This window comes from Aedes aegypti, chromosome 3, assembly GCF_002204515.2.
Source record: "Aedes aegypti strain LVP_AGWG chromosome 3, AaegL5.0 Primary Assembly, whole genome shotgun sequence".
Classification (NCBI taxonomy): Eukaryota; Metazoa; Arthropoda; class Insecta; order Diptera; family Culicidae; genus Aedes; species Aedes aegypti.
The window spans coordinates 177523016-177547822 of record NC_035109.1 but is presented as its reverse complement, the minus strand read 5'-3'; the positions used below and the strand labels follow the sequence as shown (position 1 = coordinate 177547822).

Below are 24807 nucleotides of genomic sequence, written 5' to 3'. Positions count from 1 at the left end.
ATTTTCACTCAGTGAATCTACTAGTAATTTTCCTCAGAGTAATATTTTCCTATCATGTACGACTGATAACGATGTGTCTAGCTAATAGTAAGAGTGGCTACGGATCATTCTGGTTAGTAAAAGGCAAACTGATCGTCACCAATAGTATTAATGTCCACTTCGAATATATTAATTATTTGAAATGGGCATCAATTCTATCAATAACGCAGAATGTTCGTTGGATCTCATCCGAGATATTATTGCGTCTATGCCATATGAATTATGACGCGGCTTTAAGCAAAAAGTGCCAAAATGTGATACTACCACTACAGGTTACGCCTTTGGTTTCCATCATATGGGCTAATGGATTATGCCCTCCCATCGCAGCAAGGTCGCATAACCAAGGGGAGGGGCTACAGCCATTGAAATTTATCGTTGAAAATTGTTCTCGGCTGTGCAACTGGAGCATGCTTGTCTGTTGTCTAGTGTTAAGTTAGAGTCTGTGCAGCTAAGGACTGTTCATTTTATAAAGTGGACACTTTGTTTTTGCTATATCTTTTTTATTTATAGATGAAACCGTAATCGGTTTTCTGTACATCGTTCAACTATTATTCTACTATGTTATAAAAATACAAAATCTTACAAAACGCTTTTGGTTGAAGAGCTATATTTATATTTATATTACTTTTATATTTATCAATCTACAGCAAATTGTACGCGTTTTTCATCAAATATTTTTATTGGTTATCTCATAATAACACATTATGAAAGCAAAACATGGAAAATAAATTCGATTTCAATACAGCAGTCATTGTCATTGTGTTTTTGAAGGTCTTCTGGAAATAAATACTTTTTGCAGGATTTGGGGCAAGTGTGCCACCTTAAGCAAAATGTTCTCTAACTTTGTCTAAAGCTTAAAAAAACCCGCCAATTCAGCCTCACGATGTTAGTTTCACATCTTTCCATAAGCACTGTGCCATTAAAAAAAATAATTTCAAAAAGTATTAGTTTTGGAGCTCCTCAAATATCATCCAAAATACCCTGATTTTCAACACTATGGGGCAAGTGTGCCACCCTTATGGGGCAAGACGGCCATCGTGTAACTCATGTAATTCTACTTGTAATGAAATTTTCATTATTTCCTGTTAATATTGCTAACAAAGCAGAGCCTAATTGACAATTTTAAAAATATTTTTAGGTTTACCGTCATGAGGGGATGCTTTATAACAAGGTTCATCACATGCGGAACTCTCTACTAGTCAATTCGAATAACTAAAATCGTTATTTTTGTCTCCATTCAAAGCGATATATGAATTATCTTTAATTATGGAGGATCTGTATAATATTACACTAGATCAGCACTAAATAAAGGTAAAATATTGATGAACATAAGTTAATAGTTCTTAAACGCCTAAAACCATGTTATTATCGAATATTTTGAGAAAAAAATCATTGTGAGAGCAAAAATGTTCGCTATTCCTCTTCTACACTTCAAAAACCGTTACTGGTGCCTCATTTTGATTCATTATCATGATTTTGTTGATGATATTTACATTTTTATGAATTTCTCCCCAACTATTTTTGTTTACCAAATAGGTGGCACATTTGCCCTAAAAAGTATAGATTTCAACCAAAATGGATTTTGTATGTAAAACTAAATATTTTTTTCGTTCAAATGCCACAAATACTTACACATTTGTATAGCTTCACAATGTACAGTACATTTGAAAAATTCGTTATTAATTTACCTCTCACCATGCTATTTAGAAACAACGAGATCTTATAAAATATCACTGAAAATTTATGGTTTTCACAAAAGTCGATGTAAATACGTGAAAAATAGAGCAATTTGCGTCATATTTTGACCATTGTATTATGGACTATAAGGGAACATATTGTTAAGCTCAAATAAAAAATATAGTTTGTAGTTTTTACAAAAATCAGGGGTAGCACACTTGCCCCGAATTCCGCTAATTTCTATTGTGCTTTAAATGTGACGTGGGGACCAAATTTACAACTCTTTGAAGGCGTAGGCATATATTAGTACTTCCTTCAGGACGTACTTTAAACCTAAAAATTCTACTCATATTAGTTCTATTTAAATTTAAAATATTTTCCTTTAAAAAAATCCGTGAAAAATGATTTTATGATATCTGGAAAATTGTTGCTCCAAAAATAACTTTATATTTTTCAGCAGGCTTCTAATTGATGATGCTTTCGAAGACAAGCCTTTTTTTAAATAAAAAATATAGATTGTTGGACTTTTAATCAAATTTCTAATAATCATTGTTTTTGACAACCTCCAAAAATCGACTGTTCTAAACGTTGTGCCTTATCAGCGTGAAATATAATTATTTTTGTAGCATTTTTATTATTACAATATTGATTTTACGATTGAGATTTCATGAGTAAATTTAAAAGATATTGCATGTACAAAGTATCCACTTTATAAAATGAAAAGTCCTTAAATGGCTGAAGACGGTTTGCGCGTCTTTTTTAATACTAAGATGGCGTTAAAATCCAAGACGGCCGCCAGATTTTTTCAATCAAAATAATGCTCCAATTCTTCACTTAACTCGAACAAAAAAAAAACTATTGAAAATTTGTTGCTTTGTTGTACGAAAAAATATGTTTGCATTGATTGCACTCGTCGTGTACGTCAAAATCGTAGAACATAGTCTAGAAAATCGTTTATTTCATAGGGTAAATACCATTGCTCACCTAGTTTATGGTGAAAACTTTGTGAACTTTAGAATACGAAAAAAATCTAAAGTTCTATAAGTTCCTTGGATTACAGTAGAAATTCCGGTGGGAGTTTTGATTTACGATGACCATTCTACGATCTATGTATGTACATAGGTACAAATGCCGGGGCTCTGAAGAGGAGATCCGTATCTGGGATTACGGTAAAATTTTCTGTGATTTCAATTGGATCTCTTCGGAATCCGTATGTAATTCTGCGATTTTGGTGTAAATTCTCTGGGCTTTTTATGTAAATTCTGGGATTGCAGTAGGAATTTAAATCTCCGGAAGAACACATGAAGATATCTCTAAATGTATTTCCTTAACAGTCTTTGAAAAAATGTATAAAGAAATTATTAGGGGACCCCTACAGGAATTCGTGAAACAGCTTTAAAGAAATTTCCTGAAGAATCTCTGGAGATATTGTTTGCAGAGGACTTATTATTAATCTTTGAAAAAATCCTTAAATAAATCTCCGACAAAGTTCCCCGAATTATTTGGATAAATTCGAGAAATAAAAGAAAATAACTCTAGCAGGAATGAGATAAGTTCCTGATATTATCCCCAAAAAAATTCTTCGATAAATGTATGAAGACGTTCGAAACATCCTCTATTTTGCGACAAGCATTTCATGATTTTAATTTACCTTTAAAAATCTGTACCGCTGCGCCAAACTAAATTTAATATGTTTTAAACAACTTGTTAACAAAAGCTTATTTAAGTCTTTGCAAATTTGGATGCATAACACAGAAATACAAAATAACTTGAAATGGGCATACCACTACTATTTTTACAAACCCTCAAATTTTGGCAATAGCTTTCGACAGGACGATTGATCAGCTTTTTCAAATGATTCGACATTCTATGCGATTAATGAGTTTAAAATCCAAAACTCTGGAGAAAGCTCGTCAAAAATTTGGAGTTACTGACGGCGGAAGACAAAAATTATAACAATTGGTCCAATGAGAATATGTATTGCTGCATTGTCAATGAGTCAAAGTTCAACCGACGAGCTGACCAACCTACGTGAAGTAACTGCTCCTCACCTAGAACAATTCTAGGTAGGGCTAGAACAGATCACGATTGACAACCAAGTGTCGGCTGCGTTTGTTCAAGGCTATTACTTGACAATGTTGCCTTTTCAAAGCAAGCAAAAAAGACCATTGGACATGGCTAGACATTCTAGTAGGAGTACAAATTGCAAGAAAAAACAATCCGTACGCACATAAAACATACCAAACTGGGTTGGGGCATTTTCCACACACGAAATAGGATCAATTTCGACCGTTATGTCTGTAGAATGCACTTGGAACCCTCAGCAGCGAGTGCAGTGTTTAATTGACATAAGTGAACTGTCTCCCTGTGTCGCCCCGTTTGGTGGCTATCATTCGACCAGTCGCATTTAACCGCCAACAGTTTATCAGATTTATGTGATATTTCATTTATGTACTTAATTCATTTAGGTATTGATCTATTTTCGTGCCGATTGGAGTGCATGCAACAGAGACATGATCTACGACCAAGATGAATTTTATTTTCCATATAAAAAGGAACGAAATTTTCAACTAACCATGTAATCGTCAAGATTAGTTCATCGAGCAACAACTAAAATGGCTCTAAAAGTAAGAACAAAAGTCTTTACCGTAATGAGAATTGATAAACGATTAAATCTTGGATTCATTCTTTAAACTTCTAGATCGCAATCTTAGCGGCAGTTGTTGCTGCAGCTCAGGCTATTGCCATTGGATATCCTGCTCCAGTTGCGGCGTATCGACCAGCGTATCCAGCCATAGCGAAAATTGCCGCTCCAGTCGCTGATTATGATCCCAATCCTCAATACAGCTACAGTTATGCCGTTGCGGTAAGAAAAGTGATATGATTGATTGAAGTGTGATAATTGTGGATCCCTCCAAACGAATCTAGGATGCCGTCACCGGCGATAACAAGAGCCAACAGGAATCCCGCTCCGGAGATGTTGTGACCGGATCTTACTCGTTGATTGAACCCGATGGCACTCAGCGTGTCGTGGAATACACCGCAGATCCAGTCAATGGATTCAACGCCGTCGTGCATCGAGGTGCGGTTGCCGCTAAGGTCGTTGCCCCAGTAGCCAAATACGCTGCCCCATATGCTCACCCCTTGGCTCATCCCTATGGTCATCCGATTCTCGGCTAAGTAAGGAACATTCTATCTATGGTACATCAGTATTGCAGATGCTACAAGGCTTGACGTTGTAAATACTTCTGTGCGGTACAAATCCACATAAAGCATGACAATATATCGTAATTTTCTCATTGAAGGAATCGTTAGATATTTATTACTACTCGTTGAAATTGATAAAGTGTAGCAGCCAGTTACAAGTATTACGCCAAATAGGCTTATTTTGCAAATAAAATCTGTTGTTAACAGTAAAATCAATAACAATGTGATTTGTTTTAATATTTACACAGTAGACGGGACCATATGACAAGTTTAGTCAAAATAGGGTTGAGGGGGAGCGAGGTAGATGATTGGATATCAACACAGACGTCCTACACGTAACCTACTACCATTCCTATCTGAATCGTATTGAGAAGAGAAAAACAAGATTCTCAGGGGATCAGAGGTTAATCTCTATGTAAAATTTCTTGTATAAAGCTAAGAAGCTGATTGAACGTGAGGGGATTCCAAGAGAGATATTGTTTAGAGATATGCATACACTACCCGTCATAAAAACGGACTCAGTTGAAAAAGTATAGCAACACTCAGCCGAATAACGAATCACCCCGAATAGTTGAGTGTCACCTCAAAACTGGGACAATCATGAGGCTATATCTCGAAAGAATCAATGACAAAAGTCCGAAAGAACAAAAGGTCGAAGAACAAAAAAGAAGAGACAAAAGATCGGAAATCTTTTTTCCAAAAAAGAAAGAATTCTCGCGTAACATTACTAAAGGACCTATGTACAAATGAGAGATTCTCTCCTCTCTCGTTCTCTTTCGATTATAGCAGTGAAACACTAAAGATTTTGGGAAGTTTTTCACTATAGATCGAAAGTCAATTTCCTTGACTAGCGTTTCATACAAAAAACGCAACAGAAGAGGTTAATGTGACTGAGTTATTAATGAAAGAGAAAGTAAACAAAGAGAGCCTCTCAATGTTAGATAGGTCCTTTAGTAATGTTTCGCGAGAATTTCTCAGCAAGCAAATGATTTTCGACCCTATGTCTTTTGACCTTTTGTCCTTTCGACGTTTTGTCTATAAACCATCTCGAAATGCTGATTATCCATAATGGTCTTCAGCAAACTTGTTCATGACATCCGAAAGGCAAACAGTTTGGTTCGAAATTTTACCGCTAGTTGGCGTTAGTCGGCATATAAAATATAAATATTTTAAACTATTTCCATACTGTGATGAGATTAAAAGTTTGAGTCTTCGGCGAGGTTATTCTGAAGGTCAAAAGCATCCATCTGCTTTCACAGTTTAATGTGTAATTTTGCCGTAACCGTGTGCTACTGTTAATGTTTAAATGAGTAATTTGTACTAGTTCTAACCCACAATGTTGTACATTTTATGTGACATTTTGTGCGACGTTCGTTTCGTTGCCATGGTCAGCAGTCACAGCACGAGTTTTAGAATGAACGTCGACAAACAAAAAAAAGTGTTAATTGAATGTCGTCTGACACGAAGACATTCGCATAAATCATAAGTTTTTCATATAATTCAGACATCGGATTCTTGTTGCTTATGACAAGAATAGTTTGATTTTACCTGTTATGTAGAATGTGACACACATACAGTGAAAGCAGAACAGATACACACAAAATTGTAATGTTTCCTAGCGAAGCTGTCGTGGTCAGTGGCATTCAATTGACATTTTTCCTTTCGACATTCGTTTGATCGCTCGTGTTGTGCATGTTTAAGGGAAGCGATGCGTAGTATCAGCGAAAACGTGTCGACTAACGTGATTGCTTACAATATTACAAACCCATAACTTTCATAAGATAGTGTTCAAGTTTTTTCAAAGTTGTTCAGAAGGGGAAGGACATTCAGTAGTGAATAAGATCTGATTCATACTCTAGTGATTCAGCTATGATTTCCGTCATGTGCGAGGCTTGACTAATATCATATTAGAATTATTCAATCGTGATGGTTACATCTTTGCAAATAATCATGATTTTGAGATGTAGCATGATTTTTGGGGGCTGATTCAATATTCAGCTGAGTGGTGCAATACTTGTTTTAGCGAGTCCGTACTTATGACTGGTAATGTATGTCGTTTTCGTTTTTTATGGTTGGCACTACACCGGATTTCCCAACAGAACAAGTTCCGTGTCTACAAAACATCTATCTGGTGTTTGTAGACAAACATGGTGTAGAGTAAAATACTCATTTCCAGCTGAGTGTAAAAGTGTAATTCCAGTGAAGCACTACACCGCAAAAATGAAAACTGTATTAGCATTATACCCAAGGATGGGGTGCGACTCAAATCTCTTTCGATGCTACACGCGCTGTTGGGAGACAGCACCTTGAATTCGAAAAAGACGTGCATGAGCAATTTTTCTGCACTGCACTCTGGCAGTGCTGACTCGCAATGTGCGGTGAGTTGTCTCATTTTCACTCTTTTCGCTTCGTACACGCGTAAAAAAATCCACTTGAGTTCATTTTACCAATATGCGGCTGTCTAAACTTTCAAACACGAAGAACGCAATTTATTACCACCTTATGTTCTTAACTTTACCAAATATGTTAGGATCTACAACTAAAAGTTTTTGCAAAGCACTTATTAAGCTTGTCTGCCTTCAAAGCAAACCTTTCTGGAACTTTCCTAGAGTGGATTTTTGTGCTGACACGAAAGAGATGGAAGGAGTAGAGATTAAGCTTCGCTTTGTCTCGCACAAAAACAAATTGTCTCCTGCACCTTGCTTTGAGTTTACTTGCTAATGCGGAAACGTAAAGCGCTCAAGTAAAATTTCTCTTTTTCACCCAAGTAATTTTGACAGCTGATCCAGCATGAGCGAAATGTCACTTTTACTTGCGGAATAATTAAGCGGCACATTTTTCCGTACGGAAAAGTGACAGCTCCATTTAATTTGTACGGCAGGCCTTACCTTATGTAATCAGCTCTGCTTCTCAGCAGCGTGCAGCTCAAGTAATTTCGATAGCGGAATGCCTTGACCATTTCTTGTCCTATCCTTTTGCACATTACTTATGAACAGCGTACCAGCCATAAGAATGGAAAACGCATGATTAGTTTCTGAGTCGCACGCATGTTTTTTTGCACAGAACTGGGATTTTAGACATTCCCTGATTCTATTCAAAACTATATGGAAGCTGCTAGTTGGTCGAAAGCTCTGCCACTGATAAATCGTCGAAAGAATAAAATGTCGTGTTATTTATTCTTTCGGAAGAGAATCATTCTTCCAAGAAACTTCGTTTCCTTTCAATCCTCTTATTTCGACATTTTAACTCAATGGTTTAACATTCGACATTTTGTCTTTTCCGATCACTCGGTGCTCACTGAGGCAGAATCCTACTTAGTGTTCTTATGAGCACTTCCACAGTTATTAACTGAGGGAAGTCAAGGAAATAATATGGAGACTTAGTTAGTTAGTTGAAAGCACTGCCACTGGTAGTATCTGAGAATTTAGGGACAAAACGTCAAGAGGGCTAAAACGTCGAATTATGTATTTTTTTAGGGAAGGAATCATTCTTCCAAGAAATGTCCGTTCCCTTCCGAATAGTTTAGGGCAAACTGTCGAAAGACAAAACGTCGAATCTCTGCGAAAATTGTTCAAAAGATTATATCCGAATCTTGCCCAACACTTATTTTGTAACCCTGTCCAGGAATATGTGATATTGCTATCTCAATTTTATGTCATCTAAAGCCAAGGTATTTCAAAGACTCTTGCCTTGACTTGGATAAATATGGAGATTTTACAAGAAACCTCAGAATTCTGTGCGCAGGATTCTTTAAAAAAGCTTGCACTGGATTTTTTTTAGATTGCTGCTTATGATTTTGCAAGAATGCGCAGGATTCTGCGTAAATTGTCCATACGATAATATCAGAATCTGCTCAAGATTTATTTAGTAATCTTGTCAATGAATATCTGAACAGCAATTTCGGCTAGGATTTTATATGAATCCTGCTTAAAATTTCCACATGGACAAATTAACTCAAAGCTATATTTCAGCTGAAATCCGATATCCACAAAAAATAGCTGTGTTTGATTCAAGATAATGGAGAAGTAGTGATGGCAGAATAGTGGTGAGCTGAGACGAGACTCGCGGAGTCGGTCTTCTTTTTCTGCGATTGCTGAGTTTTTTTTTCATATTCCACTCAGTGTGTACATCAATCTTGCGCAAGCCGTTCAAGCTTTCACATGACCATCTCAGCACAAAACAATTGCGTTTGCATCACGCCGAAGCATAAACGAGTGAAAGTTCATGCCAGGAAACGTAGCAGACATTATAAATAACTATTCTTATGTCTAGATTTATCAGCAACTTTGGAAAAACTGCTCCGCTGATTGAGGTTTTTAATAATAGTTTATTTTGAATACAATACTTCTCACTTTTTCAGCCATAAAAACGATGGGCTGCATTTGACGTTTCGTGACAGTGGAATCTGGGCTGCATATGACGTTGAAATTTTTCCTCTTCGCGAGTCTCTCTCAGGTGGTGAGTAGTTCCGTTAGAGAGATCTTTTCATGAGACTGTTTTATCAAAAAAGGTAAACGTAGAAGAAATTTCTGATTAAAATTATAGCAGGATTAACTTCAATGAAAGCATTAAGGATATTCTGCTTTAAAAAAAATAGATGTTCCATATGAAAATATTTGTGACTAGATTTTCCAATAATAACGTAAACAGCCCAATGAGGAAAGAAATGGTAAATGGACAAGGAAAGCTCTCAGTCAATAACTGTGAAAGTTCTCACTGAGCATTTTCGAAAGAACACATTGTTGACCTATGGAGGAAGGGAAAATATACGATGAAAATTTACCGACGAATTTTACGCACCATCAATTACCAGCTTACATGAGAGACACAAACATTAACCCCTCTACCGGTAGCTTCATTTTTTACCGCTATAAAAATATTCAAATCGCGATAAATTTGTTGTTTCTCGATATTTTTGCACCATTTTTTCACAAGACCTCAAAAAACTCCCCAGGCTTAAGAATCCGTGTCGATATCAATCATTGAGGATCTAGTTTTGAAGATATTCCGATGTTGCTTGGGGGACCGACATTCTCCATATAAAATATCTTTGGTGGCCATTTTGAATTTGGTTAATTTATCAAGAAAATAAAATGTGTACTATACAATACCAGGTAAAAATGAGCTACTCTGAAAAAATCATACAAATCGATTAGGTATTTTTGGAGATATCTGAAAATTACGATATGAGGATTTTTAAAGTTTTCAAGATCTTTATTTGTTCAGTGTGGTACCAGAAACATAAATGCTCATTATTCAAAGACGGCTGCACCAAATTGCTTCATTTTTGTACAAAAACTCGCATTACTGTATCATTCCGAGGAGTGAATATCGGAATACGATACAAATTCTGTAGCCTGAGATATTTACGTGGATTATAGCTACGCGTTGGTCCCCCAAGGAATTTTGGAATATCTGCGGATCCACATGATCAATTAACGATATAGACACATATTCTGAAACTAGAATAGTTTTTTGAAAGCTATATAAAAATATGGCGCAAAAATATAGAGAAACAAAAAAGTTATCGCGATTTGAATATTTTTAGCGGTAAAATATGAAGCTGCCGGTAGAGGGGTTAATGTCCAATCTTTTAATACAGTGTGTTCAAATTTTTTAGCCCGCAAAACAAGCTACTGCACTTTATCTCATAGTATTCGGAGTAATGACTCATTCGGGGTAGTGGCGTCCGGGGTAATGGGGTGGAGCCTAAGCAAATTTGTAGATTTAGACGAGATGAACAAGTTTGCTAAAGACAGTTTTTGTAGTACTTTCTTATTTTCAGATAAATCATTTATTTTTCGTCTAAAACGTCGTTTTGGTCAAATCGTTAGATATGCCTTGATAGGCAATAAATTAAGTGAACATGTCATGTTTCAATTTCAACAGAATCACGTGGATCCAATAAGTGTTTAAGGTTGCTGCACGGATGAAAACTTACGGTATTACCGTTAATAATTATAAGGAGTTAAAAACCAAACCTGCCTACGGTTATCACTAAAGCGCCGAAAATTTCAATAATTGCATCACTCGACCGGCGTATGATCAGTCGACTTACGCGTGCTCACCGTGTTTCCCTTGGAGGGCAAAAGATAATCTTAATATTGCAGATTTTTTTATTCATCATGAACGTTCTACAACGTGGTGCACCACACCTATGTGGTGTGCCGCCAATACGCGTGGGCATAAAAAAGGAAAAGCACATAAACTGTTCCAAAGCCAATACACTTGATGGACGAATTCGCCCTCTCGACTAGCTGAGTGCAACTGGATGTGATCTTGGATGCATTTTGGTGTTGGTAAAATCTGCTTATGCCTTTAGAATGCACCTCTCGCGGGCTGCATGTCGTGAGATTGAACTTGCACCCTCGACGCATGCGATAGAGAACACAAGTGCAACAGCTGATATATAGGTACGCACTTTTGATCTGTGCCAGAAAAGATACAAAAAACTGTTTGCCCATTGAGAGGCCTAACTGCAACGGTGACATTCGAACCGAGTGAGCGAATTTTAAGCTGATAACGACTATAAAAAGGAGTGGACATTGTTCAGCAAAATATAATCAACATACGGTTGTCAAACAGTTCACATATCTACCAAAATGGCATTCAAAGTAAGGAATTATATCGAAACAAATTAATCCCATGGGAATAACTTTAAACAAACTGGTTCTTTTATAGTTTGCAGTCCTCGCCGCCGTCGTGGCCGTAGCTAACGCCGTTGCCATCGGATATCCAGCTGCCTACCCAGCCCTCGGTGTTGCCAAGGTTGCCGCTCCCCTGGCCTACCCAGCCGTTGCCAAGGTAGCCGCCCCAGTGATCGCCAAGGCCGTCGATGATTATGATCCAAACCCACAGTACAGCTACAGCTACCACATTGCCGTAAGGATAATCGAATGTCTATAATCAATGAGCAGCATACAGAATTGTTAATTCACATTCCAGGACGCCCTGACCGGAGACAACAAGGAACAGCAGGAATCTCGCTCCGGAGATGTCGTCACTGGATCCTACTCCCTGGTTGAACCCGATGGCACCCGTCGCGTCGTTGAATACACTGCCGATCCAGTCAACGGATTCAACGCCGTCGTCCACCGTGAACCACTTGCCGTCAAGGCTGTTGCCCCAATTGCCAAGTACGCCGCTCCTCTAGCCTACCCAGCCGTTGCCAAGGTTGCCGCTCCTTTGGCTTACCCAGCTGCCCACGTTGGATACCCAGCCTACGGCAAAGCCATCCTTGGTTAAACAGTTGAACCACACCACCACAAGTGAATTGTGATTGCATAGACTAAACTCTAGTGAAAATCACAAAGCATTTCCACGTGAATTGTGTTGACGAACCACCGCCATCGAACCAGGACAGTTTAGGGGAAAAAATGTACACATTGTACACAAACAATTAGAATCATTCATCATGTAAATAGTAACATAATCGCTCAAAGAATGTAAACGTACCATACACAAAAATGAAACATCATCCATCAACGACGAACAGCGTTGTTAAGAACACACCGATTGCTGAACAGTTTGACTGTGTGTGTGACTTAAGTGTTATTCTAGTGTTAATAGCTCAATCAATCGTGAACAATAAAGAATGAAAAGGAATGTACGAAATCTATATGAATTTTAAAACCATCCGAATTTTTCTGTTGAATGCGCCAAAGTAGCGTACCGTTATAGTTTTGTTGTGTCTGCCATATATCTGTGCATGATAGGTTCTCCATTAGGGTTCACTGCTGAACAAGTTTTTGTATCAAGCACCAAAATACCGCTATTTACTAAATTTGAGTTTGTCGAACCTATGGCTATTTTCAAACATGTTCTACACGTCTGGTTTTCATGATAATGATTGTTAAAAATGCATTATTTATCGATTTCAGTCAGCTTGTAAGCAAGTTTCCCAGCTTGTATCCCGTTTTTTTGTACTTAATTTACTACAGAATACACTATTTAGGTCATAAGAAATTCGAAACAAACTTTGTAATATTTTCGTTACTAGAAAGTTACTTTTTAATGATTTGAAAAAGTAATGTATCTTACCATACAAAAGAAACAACAACTATTGTAGAGAAAAAAACAAGCATGTTCAAAACTTCTTTGTTTGTTTTTTTGGGGTCAGAGCACTTTGAACGGCTATAACATTTTTGGTAGTAAACCGATTTATGGAATTGCGTTCATGTGAGTTTTTGATATGCGGTTTGATCAAAGACGAAATAAAGACGTAGGACTTCCACATAAAATGACTTTATTTTTGGGATCATGAAGTACTAGAATAGCAAACACAACACCTACATTTGTATCTACCTTGCAAAGCTGAAATCTAGTTCATCTCGTTACCCGCGAAATTCAAATCCGCGTTACCATGTGATAATATATAAACAATTGTTGATTCGCCAGTGGTTTCCCTACACCGTTTTCTCGAAGACAACGACAAGTTAGTTAACGCATTTATAAGCTTCTTTATACATTAGTTTATCTTCCGTTTATTTTTAGATTAACCGTTTGGAAAGAATTCTGCCGTAAACACGGCACGGTGGTTAAAGGAGAGCAAGAGCATTACCAAATATGTTCTCAGCATTTTGATGCATCATGCTTGAAGGATCCGTTTTGTAATTTTCATTGTAATACTGTTTATCTATATATAAGAAATATACCAAAGCAATGTAAGATTCATTATTGTAGTTTCATTGGATTTTTCTAACTGGGTAAATCACATTGGATGGTCGAATCCTTTTTCACTTCGGCAGGGAGTTTGAAATCTCGCTTTTTGCACACAACATTAGCGCGGTGCTTCTGGTGATGGTCAATCGCGCTACGACCGTAAGGTTGAATTTTCACAGGGAAATGACATCATGGAAACTACCCTTCTGTTATCATGAGCAGTAACATCGCAAAGCTGATATAAAATTAGGTGTTAGGACCAAATGTCAAACTTGGGTACCGGGGACGAAATGTAGTACTAGAAGAGGTACCCGTTGTGAGCCAGAGTGCTATGTCTCTATTTGTCTCTGGTTTGATTTTTTTAAATATCTTGAAAAATAATTTTATAGATCAATATCCGTAACGAAATTTTATTCATCAACCAAGGCAGCACCGAAATTTCTGAATGATTTATAGGAAGATATTGGGAAGGAGTCTGATTTGAAGATGAACTCCAAGAATAATTCAAACAGTCTACCATGACGCATGTAAATATGAATCCTGAAAATATCTTCATACAAAATACTAACAACTCGTGACAAACTATTTATTTTTGTACAATCTAACAGGGGGGCCTGCCCCTTTTTGTAACGACCATCGTGTTGAATCATTGAAATCATTGAACTCAATGAAAACAGTTCCACCAGATTTGATGTATGTACGTGGCTTCTGATTGCCATTGCAGATGACATTGCCCCATTCGGAAAAAAATGTAATTCAAAATTAAGGTACTCACAGTTTGGCCCACGCGCCCTTTGGTCCATATAAGAAGCGCTTCAACATCTGCCACCTACGGTCAATGTGTGCATCTTTCGCCTTCCGCTGCGTCTGCTGCACTGTGATTCGTGCAAGTTCCTCCGACTGCCGTATTCGGCATGGAATCAATATTTTCTCCTACGGTAATGAGATGCACATGCAATAAATTGATGTTAATACAAACTTGGTAGGAATCAATCATCGCCATCCTCCGACATGTGTAGCGACACAGGTACAACAGTTTGTCAGCATTCGCTCAACAGGCCAATGTTTGCAAGTAAGCTTCAACATAGGACCACCATGCGAATACTGGTTGCTGTTGGTTGTTATTGATGTGCAGTTGGATCACTTACCTGGAACTTCCGACGGCTTTCCATCTGCAGCTTGGCACGACGCTGAGACGAAAATTTACACGACTCGTAGCACTCGGCCCAAAAAGTGTTCAGCGGCTCCCACAGCGAGTTAGATAAGTCTTTCTGATAGGTGCTATACAGTGGCTTGATCTGCAATAGGAGAAGAAAAAATGGGCGGTTTAGTTGGAAGGTATGCCTTTGCAGGGCGTTTTATTGAAAAGAATGACTGGGTTGGCTTCAATGCGGAAATGGCAATATGATTCAAAGCATAACGAATAGTTGCTGGTCGTAACCTTTCAACATATCACGAACGGTGGAAATAAAATGATCTTACCATCAGAGACGAGCGAATGCATTACTCACTGGGAGATGCATTCATGCGAGAAAGGGTCCTAAAGAGGATCACTTGATCAAGCGATAGGCTTTAGTGATGATCACTTGTCGGTAGTAGATTATCTGCTTAATTATGTGTTTCTTCAGTTCTTATGAAACAATGTTATGCAACATCATGTTGTTTACAAAAAAAAAACACGAGAAGGGATTGCTTTAATTTTTCAACCGCTGATAGTTTTTAGCAGTTGAACAATTTACTTAACAAATGTTGTCATAAAAAAAATTACGCTTTGATCAGTAAGAACCAGCAATTTCCAGTATTGCAGCGAATGAAGCTAATACAAACTGATGTCAAATAATTCTTTCCCAGGACGGCTTTCGCATTGTGCAATAAGAATTTGATAAATCTTGATCGTTTATTTGAAAAATAATCAATGAAATTATTATTTACTGTTGCCGCACTCATTTGAGGATTTTGTACTAACATAACAACTATAGTACACTCACAAGACTGTACGCAACACTTATTGTTCTTACAAATATAAAAAGGATTTAAACATAAAGCTTATTCGTTGACCGGTCTCGGACTCGATGTTGCCCATCTACAGGACGATGTCCAACTGATAACACAGAACTTCTGTGACAGAAGAAAGCCTAACAGCTTCGCACTTCCTCCAGTACACGTCAGGAAATGATAAAAGAAATTGAATTCTAATTTCGTCAAGTGAAAAAACCGTTTTCTACACTCAGAAAAACGGGTAGTGACAGAATAACAAAATGTCAGTAATTTATGACTAATTTCTATTAGTGATCCTTTATAAGAGACATTCGCGGAAGCTGACATTTCTGTCAAAGTGTGAGCCAATCGAGCAGTGAGAACTGTCAAAGCGTGAGCCAAACGGACATGCGTTATGTTTGTTTTGAACTTTTCTTAAGGTGTAATGTAAACCGCTTGAAATTATTTCGGTAAAAGTTGTTTTGCATGAAGCAAAAAATTCAATTTTCCTTTTCTAAATTTTTGTGAATGCGATTTTTAGTTGTTGATTTTTTCTGCTGCTTATTAGTTTGGAAATGTAGCTCAAAATAAAACAAACGAAACAAAACACACTTTTTAGCAATGAGGAAGTCATGTCCGTGTTGCAATATTATTCTCGAAGCCGAGCAAAATCAGCACTGCTGGTATGCTGCCAAATCATTCCATTTTATTTCCGCTTATCTCTCTATAAAGGATCACTAATTTCTATCTGTCTCACATTCATTCCCACGGGATTTTTTTTATGATTTTTGTCAATTCGCCTAGGTTAAATCGCTAAGCTTCAACACAGTCAAAATGACAGTGTAAAAATTCACAGCAGAATGAAAAAGAGGTAGACAGAAAATTGTCATTATTGCGTGAATTTTAGAAATTTAGAGACTTTTTATTTTCTGAGTATACGCCGAACATCGCGCACAAGTTTTTTTTTTCTCAGTACGACGAATTGAACTTTGTTTACGTTCTCAATTATATGCGGTCCTTGAGGAAATTTAGAGAAATACAGACATTTCACGGCGTGTGATTGGAAGGAAATCCTTCATTGCCCATAACTGCATATTTGTAACATTCGACAAAAGTAGGCATTGAGTAAATGGAACACCAAGTGTGCATTTTATGGCAGTATGGGAAGAAACTAAAATTTCTAAAAATTACCAGGAACTCAAAAGTGCTTATTTGAGACTGAAAATTTGTACAGCTAATATCGCATATTGGGTGAATAGTCAGAAAATATTTCCGATAGAAATTTTTTTGCTACTACATTACGAGGCTCATGTGTAATCTCAATGTGACTGTTATGCGGTTACAATTTGCAATGTGACAAAACAACTTGGTATTTTTTTATCCAAATTTCTAGAACAAAATCACAGATTTTAGTAAGTTCATCGAAAGTATATATCATTTTATGACTCTCCACGGTATTAACTCGAAATTGTCAAAAATGTCGAATGTGACAAATATGCAATTATGGGCAGCTCAGTGAAGAAGTACGAAGGTTTTTCATGCCAAGTGAAGTAAGTAATAAAGATGTAAGCTTTTTGTTTCAAGGAATCTAAATGTCTCATGGGATGAAACATGTTCACAGTTTCAAAAAACGACTTTGAACCTTATAAGTAGAAGCAATAATTTGATACGCTAGAGTACCGATGCATGGTCAAAATCAGTATCATTCAATCAGCTTAGTGGCCGAACCTGATTAAGGGGCGCGCTTTTGAGAGTTTAATGGTGACTAACTGTTTTCTTTAAAAGGTATAAATAGCGGTATCTATTTCTAAAGAGGCTCTATGCAAAATGGTGAAGAATTTGTATAAAAAACGACTATTTCATTATTTCTCAACAGTAGAGTAAGGTGGGGCAAAAGTTCGACCTTAGTGGTATAATCAAAGTTTCCAGGAAAACAATAGCAGTTAAAACAAAATAAATACCATACAATGAACCTTTAACATATTGGCTATAATTTTGCTGAACAAACTTATGTCAAAATATTTATCCATTTTTAGTTATAACAGTGTTAAAATTGATTGTCTTATTCGAACTTTTGCCCCACCGGTGGGGCAAGAGTTCGAATCTAGTGTGGGGCAAAACTTCACTGGCTAAAACACAAAATACCGATCATTTTATGACAGGCATACTTTACACCTGCCGTAAACTTAAGTTTGACGAAAAATACACACTAAATTTTCATCAAAAAATTGCCCAAAACCGGGTTGATTGTAATATACTCAAAAATAGCAGTTTTTCGCAAAACAAAGTGAAAATGTAAAATTTTGGTGACAGTTTTCACACGATCAGACAAATTTAGCTAAATGTGAAGATAATATGTGGATTTTAGGCAATTTGCAAATTTTTCCGTGATTTTATACATGGGTCGAACTTTTGCCCCACTATGGGCCAAAAATTGTTTTCAAGCATTTATGCAAAAACTAATACACCTCAAAGCAACCTTATGATAGGCCTAGAAACGCCCTTACATAAAATATTGAAAAAGATATTATCTTCAATTGGTTCCATGCAACGAAAGTTTGACCAACAATTACAATATTCACGTTGAAAAACAACAAATAGCCATAACTTTTCCAAATCTCAATCGATTTTTATGATATTTGGATTGAAAGTCTCTTACTTAAATAGCATTCGAACCACCATGACATTTATAGGATTTGTTTTGAATTGAGCTAGAAATCTTAAAAAAAAACTTTTACCCCACTCGAACTTTTGCCCCACTTTTCTCTAATGGAGTAGAACGACATGCACTAAACAAACGACACCGGTATACCACAAAAGATCAAAGAAAACTGGTCGCAGTGGTTCATCCCGAACAGAAACAGAAAGTCATAAAGAAATCGTAATGTGGCGTAGCTCAATCAATCGATAATCAGATTTCGCTCGATACGTTTTCGTCCATGCGATTTCGGTGAATAAGTGCAAAGTGGATAACTGGACTGAAGTTATCTATCGAAATACAGTAGTTTTATTGCATTGTTGGTGTACAAGTGGACGAACCATAATAGCTTTCACAAAATTACACATGGGACATTAATCTATATTGCAGGTTAGTTTGAATACCCGCAGAAGTATAACATTTTAAGTTTGGTATGACGAACAATAGCGCTTACGACGAAGTAGATCGAAACCCTATGCAAAGTGACTTTTTTAGTCAAGGTCAGGCTTTGGAAAATTTAACGATCATTGACACACGAGTCATAATTTCATCCCATTTATCCGCCTGCATTCATACAACACGCATGACATTTTATCGCTCATGGAAGATAACGAGCCATGAATGAAAACAAGACAGACACACAACACCCACTGTTTGACAAGTGTGTCAACACTTGTAACACTCGCTGACCCACTCTCGTTCTGATCAAGAAACAGAGGCGAATATTTTTTTATTCTCTGTGCTATGTTTGCAACCAAAGGGGTGGTCCAATAGATTATAATTAGGTTGTTAAAAGCTGCATTACCAGAAAATATGAAAGTTATTACCAATTTTATGCAAAGCATAAATCACCCGAATGGCTCGATACTGTTACTGTGAGAGTTGCTGGTCTTGAACGCTCTAGTGTCACGTACCAAACGAGAGAGTGGATGTTTACATTCATAGGGCTCTCCGAATGCGATGTGCCACGAATTGTTATGGATTGCGAACTATTACACTCTCCGAATATGGTTCGATCGGCTTACTCGGATCAAAATCCAAACACTGGTCAAGGTCTACACATCCAGAAAGTTTCATTGAAATCTGAGAGGGTGATATCTTACTATTACGTTGCATATTGGCATACTTTCATCAAGAACATAACGGCATCTTTTTCCTGACAAACAAAATATAGTGCTGAAAACTGCTACTTTTCAGCACTGTTTATGATGTTTTGATGATTTTGTTTTTTTCTGGCGTTACACGTCTCAACTGGGACATAGCCCGTCTTCAGTGTCGTGCTCCGTATACTAGACAGAGTCGAATCTAGTTAATGATTAAAATTGAGGTCGAAAATCTTTTTATAATCTGTTCTATAAGTTTGAGTAGTTTATAAATTCTGTTCAATGTAACAGCTACAAACTCACTGTAGTGCTTGATAAAATGTGTTGAATATTGGCAAATATGATTTAACGTTATATGTTTAGTTCAGAATGAGCCTTACTATGAATATTCTTGCATGAAATTTTGATTTGTTTTATGAACTTTTTTAAAGTCTATTGTTCAAAATAAAGCCAATAGATTTTTTGGGAAAACATAAAAAATACGTAGAAAAAAGGGTAATTGTATGGTTCTTACCTTTTTCAGTAATTTACGGGTGCAGAATATAGTATGTATAAAATACGCATTTCTAAAAATTCATCAAATTTGCTTTATTTTCACTTTTTTTTAGGATTTCCCGGGAAATTATTTTTTTCCGTTTCCCGGGAAATTTGTAAAACTCTATTTAAAAGTATGGTAACGCTGAGGAATTAAACAGAAAGATTTATTTGATATGCTTTTTGATTCTTCTGTTAGTCGCGAAGAAAAAAAAGTGGAGCCATGTGAGGCTTGTTTGTTGTAACAACGTATTCTTGTTAGAAATCATGCCATTTTTCGCTACGTACTCATCCCTAAAATATCCCATCTTCCGCAGCATGTATCGAATAATGTCATCTGGTGGATGTATTGACCTTCTTGTCATCAAGAGAGTTCTCGCAATAAGTGAGGCATAACTGATCAGTATATTTTCAGTATACCGTAATCCGGGGGCAAATTGATCAGTGGGGCGAGTTTGATCAGGTCGGTACCAAAAAACATTTCCTTCGAAGGATGCTGAAAGCTTCGTTGGCACCACAGATATTCAATGTTTTCTAGTTTATGGATGTCTAATGATGATGTTGCACTATTTCATTTTTATTAGGCTCAGTTTTGCATAGAAATATTTACACTTTTTGATGGTGTAAGCAATACCGTTGGAAATGTCGGTGCTAAACAATCTACTGGTGCTATGCGTACATGTCAACTTTGAGTATTTAAAATGTTGCGTAAGCTTAAGTATGAACTACTGAACTCATTTTTGATATCATACAGCATAGCAATTATAGTTTTTTGCTCATAAAACCGTTTATTCTAAAAAAATGAGCTCATTTGAACGGGAAATTGCCTACATTTAGGCGTATTTGGCAGATTTTCAAAGTTTAATTTTGCAATAAAATGATCAAAAACTTGTGTTGCAAGAATTTTGACATCATTTTTAGATTCAGGAGACCTAAATTTTGTAGATACGGACATTTTTCATTCTTAAACCTGCTTTGTTATATGGTGATCAATTTCGTCCCAGTGTGTCATTTTAATTTTTTTATATTAAAACTATTTTTATGATATGTGAAATATTATTCCATGAAAAGTCGATTACATAAACTGATAAAGATCAATGGAGTACTGATTTTGTCGAAATTTATTTGACAATATTTGAATTCCCAAGGGTAATACAACCAAAAGTTGTGAAAAAGTGATCAATTTGCCCCCGGATTACGGTACTTTTAAATATTCGTAGTATGAGAGTGCCAAACAACACCTTCTAAATTACAAACTTAAGCTTATATTAATCTGCATAATACTCAATCAGAATAAGCAAATCTACAAGCAACAGTTGATGCTCGTGCTACATAAAACAATTTTATTGCGCAATACCGATGAAAAATCATTATGTTTTGTTTCTGATCGTCACTAGATTCAACAGATAAGCGTAAAAAAAATGTGCCCACAATCATGACGCGCAAGGTGCGAACGACATAACGATCGACTCTAATGATAATTATGCTGCACTCCTGCGGAAAGGCAGTTAAACCCATCATAATGGTCGTATCTTCATTGTCCATTAGGCGTTTGAAGTAGCGCTGCTCTGATAAAGCACGAATGCTATAATCTACCAGCTGTAAACTGTTGTAATGCACGGAGGTAGCTCGCGTTAGTAATTAAATAATGGTACACTGTTGCATACCTAAATTGTTTGAACTATCTTGATTCAGATATGGACTGTAATTTACTGCTGTGCACTGCGTAACAGTAGCATCGTTGAAATTACATTACAAAACAGTAATGTTGTTTAACACAGGTATTGAATATGGGATTTTCTCATTGCTGGAATCAAACATGCACTTGACGTTATGTAGTACGCATGTTTTCATTTTCTTATTAATTTTAAATTGAACCAAATGTGAACCGCAGGAAATGATTTAGGAATGGAGAAGTGAACTAGTAGAAATCAGCTGGATAAAAACGCACCCTGTTGCTGGCGACCAGATCTGTGTACTGGAACAGCGTATCTCAATTACCTGTAGGGTAGCAGAACCAATATTCACCATAGTACCAGTATTCATCACCCCGGATTATATACATTTTTACGGCAAAAATACGCATAATTTGTTTGATATCCATTTAACCATTTTAAAATAATTTGCCAACATTTAAACTTTAAAATTAAAAACAAATGAGAACGTGACGAGTTCTGGTGCAGAAGATCCAGTATTTGCCATAACCATTTTTTATACAAAATCAAAGTTCTCATATTTTTTCTATTGTAATTACATTTTTCTTATTGTAGTTAGCTTTTGTGTAGTTGACAATATTCAAAAGTCTTTTGATTGGTTAATGATAAACATTTTTTTCGTAGGGTGACGAATACTGGTACACCTACCCTATGGCAAAGTGAACACGTGATGCATTTTCCGACCTCACCACTTTCATCTAAACTGGAAAGTTGTTGGTTCATTACACTGACCCGTTCGATTTGCGCAGGACAGGATCAAGTTCAGTATGTTTGTTCAGCTTTTTTTTCTATCATAGTGAGGAAATTCGTTGTAAGATCACTGAGGTGCAACTGAAGAAGGAATTCATGTAGCTTTAGTAATTTAAGTTTGACGAGTTTTCTGCCATGTCCATTGTAAGCACGTCGCGTCGTAGTGATCGAGAGATGACTTGATCGATCGATAGGCAGGTCGATTGCAGAAAGCTAATTAACGTTTCCGAGGTTGGGTTTCCTTTGCAATGTGTTTCTTCCTGATCGGACATTGGCACTTGTTGTGGAACTGGTTGACGATGACTAATTACATCCGTACGTATGTTAGTATGTCAGTATAGCTAGAAATGTCCTTCCATATACGAAAGCTTCGTAAAGTGGTTTCATAATATGCTCTAGTTTTTTCCTGCTTTGAATTCCAAAGATTTTTTTTCAATTCCGCCACAAATTGATCCTTAGAACAAATCATATAGCCCAAATAGCCGTAGCGGTAAACGCGCAGCTATTCAGCAAGACCAAGCTGAGGGTCGTGGGTTCGAATACCACCGGTCGAGGATCTTTTCGGGTTGGAAATTTTCTCGACTTCCCAGGGCATAAAGTATCTTCGTACCTGCTACACGATATACGCATGCAAAAATGGTCATTGGCATAGTAAGCTCTCAGTTAATAACTGTGGAAGTGCTCATAAGAACACTAAGCTGAGAAGCAGGCTCTGTCCCAGTGGGGACGTAACGCCAGAAAAGAAGAAGAAGAACAAATCATATATGCATCTCTTCTCTTGTAAATTTATGGTTGCTAAACTCGATACCACTCCCGTAAATTTTATTATTTTGTTCATAATTTGTGAGCTTCTTCTTCTTCCTGGCGTTACGTTCCTACTGGGACAGAACTCAGCTAAATGTTCTTATGAGAATTTCCACAGTTATTAGGTGTAGCTTTCTTTACCCTTCACCATTTTGTGCATGTATGTAACGTGTGGCAGGTACGAAGATACTTCATGCTTTGGGAAGTCGAGAAAATTTCCATTACGAAAAGATCCACGACTGGAGAGATCTGAACTCATGACCTTCAGCTTGGTCTTGCTGAATAGCTGCACGTTTATCGCTGTTGCTTGGTTTCCAAAATTGTGTTAAACACTGGTTTTACTGATGTTTAAGAGAAACATAGCATAGCATAGCATAGACTGACTGTACATGTCAATGGTTGCTACTCCGTGATTGATCGGAACTGGTAAGAATTGCACTTCGATCCAAATGAATAAGGGATGGGAGTTTCCGCTTACTCTCGAAGTGCAATTTTAGCAGATCTAATATTATTGATCAATAACGGCGCCGGCCAAGTCCTTACAGTCAGTTGGGATGGGGAAGGAATGTTAGGGTGTAATGATTGTTGCTTCTAGAGACCGAGAATACCTCTGCATCTCCACAATCACCACGGGAAGGGTGTTTATTAGTGAGGGAGGAAAAGATCTGGGAGTCACCTCTGGTCGGTGATGCGATCCATGGACAAGGGGGAAATATACGACATGTATTTAAAGCTAGTTTTGTATTTTTGCCTCGAGGAGTTTTTGAAAAAATACGTCAACATCTATAATGTCGAACAATTCAAAAGACGTTTTTATTAATGACGAAAACTGAAAATTGCATGTATATATTTTAACTTAAATGAAACAGGAATAATGCCGACACTTGTAGTGACGAACCATACATAGTTTGTTTGAAAATTACATATGAGTATTGTGTCTCGATATGGTAGAAGTCAACATTCACAATGTCGAACAATTCAAGAGATAATTTTTAATAATGTCAAAAAGAGAAAAATATATGTGTAGTTGTATAAGAAAAAAGCATAAGGCCGACACTTATAGTGACGAACCATACAAAGTTTGTTTAAATATTACATAAAAGTTACGCTTTCAAGAAAAAATGTGTTATCATAAGCATGAAACCAAATCACAAGTTGGAAATCCATTCTCGACTGAACACAAAACTGACACTGACAGCAAAACTTCTTGGCGTTCCGAAAACAAACCGTCTTGCTTGGGCCTTCCCAAATACCTACCCAGCAAGACGCTCCAAAACAGGGAAAAAAAATTCTCCGGTGACGAAAACACGCGCGAATCCGTCAGCAAAATCAATCGGACGACGCAAAACCGAACTGTCCTGCTTGAGCTTCACGAAGCACTACCCAGCAAGGCGCTCCAAAACAGGGGAAAAAAATCTCCGGCAACGAAAATACGCGCGAATCCGTCAGCAAAATCAATCAGACGACGCAAAACCGAACTGTCCTGCTTGGGCTTCACGAAGCACTACCTTTACTGATGTTTAAGAGAAACATACACTATTTACTAAGTTTTCAGTAATATAATAAAACGAGCATGAAAAAACTGGTTTGAAATTTGTACGCACCATTGATGATTGTTGCTAATTCATCTCACGATTTCGAA

At 37.0% G+C, this 24807-nt stretch overlaps 3 protein-coding genes across 4 annotated transcripts in view; 2 read left to right on the top strand and 1 right to left on the bottom strand.

The window, feature by feature from the left end:
- LOC5573590 (neurobeachin-like protein 1) overlaps positions 1–24807 on the bottom strand; it is a 232880-nt gene that overhangs the window by 100105 nt on the left and 107968 nt on the right. For both annotated transcript variants that reach the window (XM_021848942.1, XM_021848943.1), the window contains 2 exons: positions 14733–14882; positions 14360–14517 (listed from right to left, as the gene is read on the bottom strand). In XM_021848942.1, coding sequence (XP_021704634.1) covers positions 14360–14517; positions 14733–14882 — 308 coding nt within the window. The remainder of the gene's footprint in view (positions 1–14359; positions 14518–14732; positions 14883–24807) is intronic.
- On the top strand, positions 2638–5165 carry LOC5573609 (larval cuticle protein A2B). Its single transcript, XM_001654670.2, has 3 exons — positions 2638–4343; positions 4418–4582; positions 4645–5165. Exons 1-3 carry the CDS (start codon positions 4332–4334, stop codon positions 4894–4896), a joined length of 429 nt encoding a protein of 142 aa, XP_001654720.1. The 5' UTR covers positions 2638–4331; the 3' UTR covers positions 4897–5165.
- On the top strand, positions 10661–13596 carry LOC5573587 (larval cuticle protein A3A). Its single transcript, XM_001654671.2, has 3 exons — positions 10661–11537; positions 11605–11805; positions 11869–13596. The coding sequence occupies exons 1-3, from the start codon at positions 11526–11528 to the stop codon at positions 12166–12168; spliced, it is 513 nt and encodes a 170-aa protein (XP_001654721.1). The 5' UTR covers positions 10661–11525; the 3' UTR covers positions 12169–13596.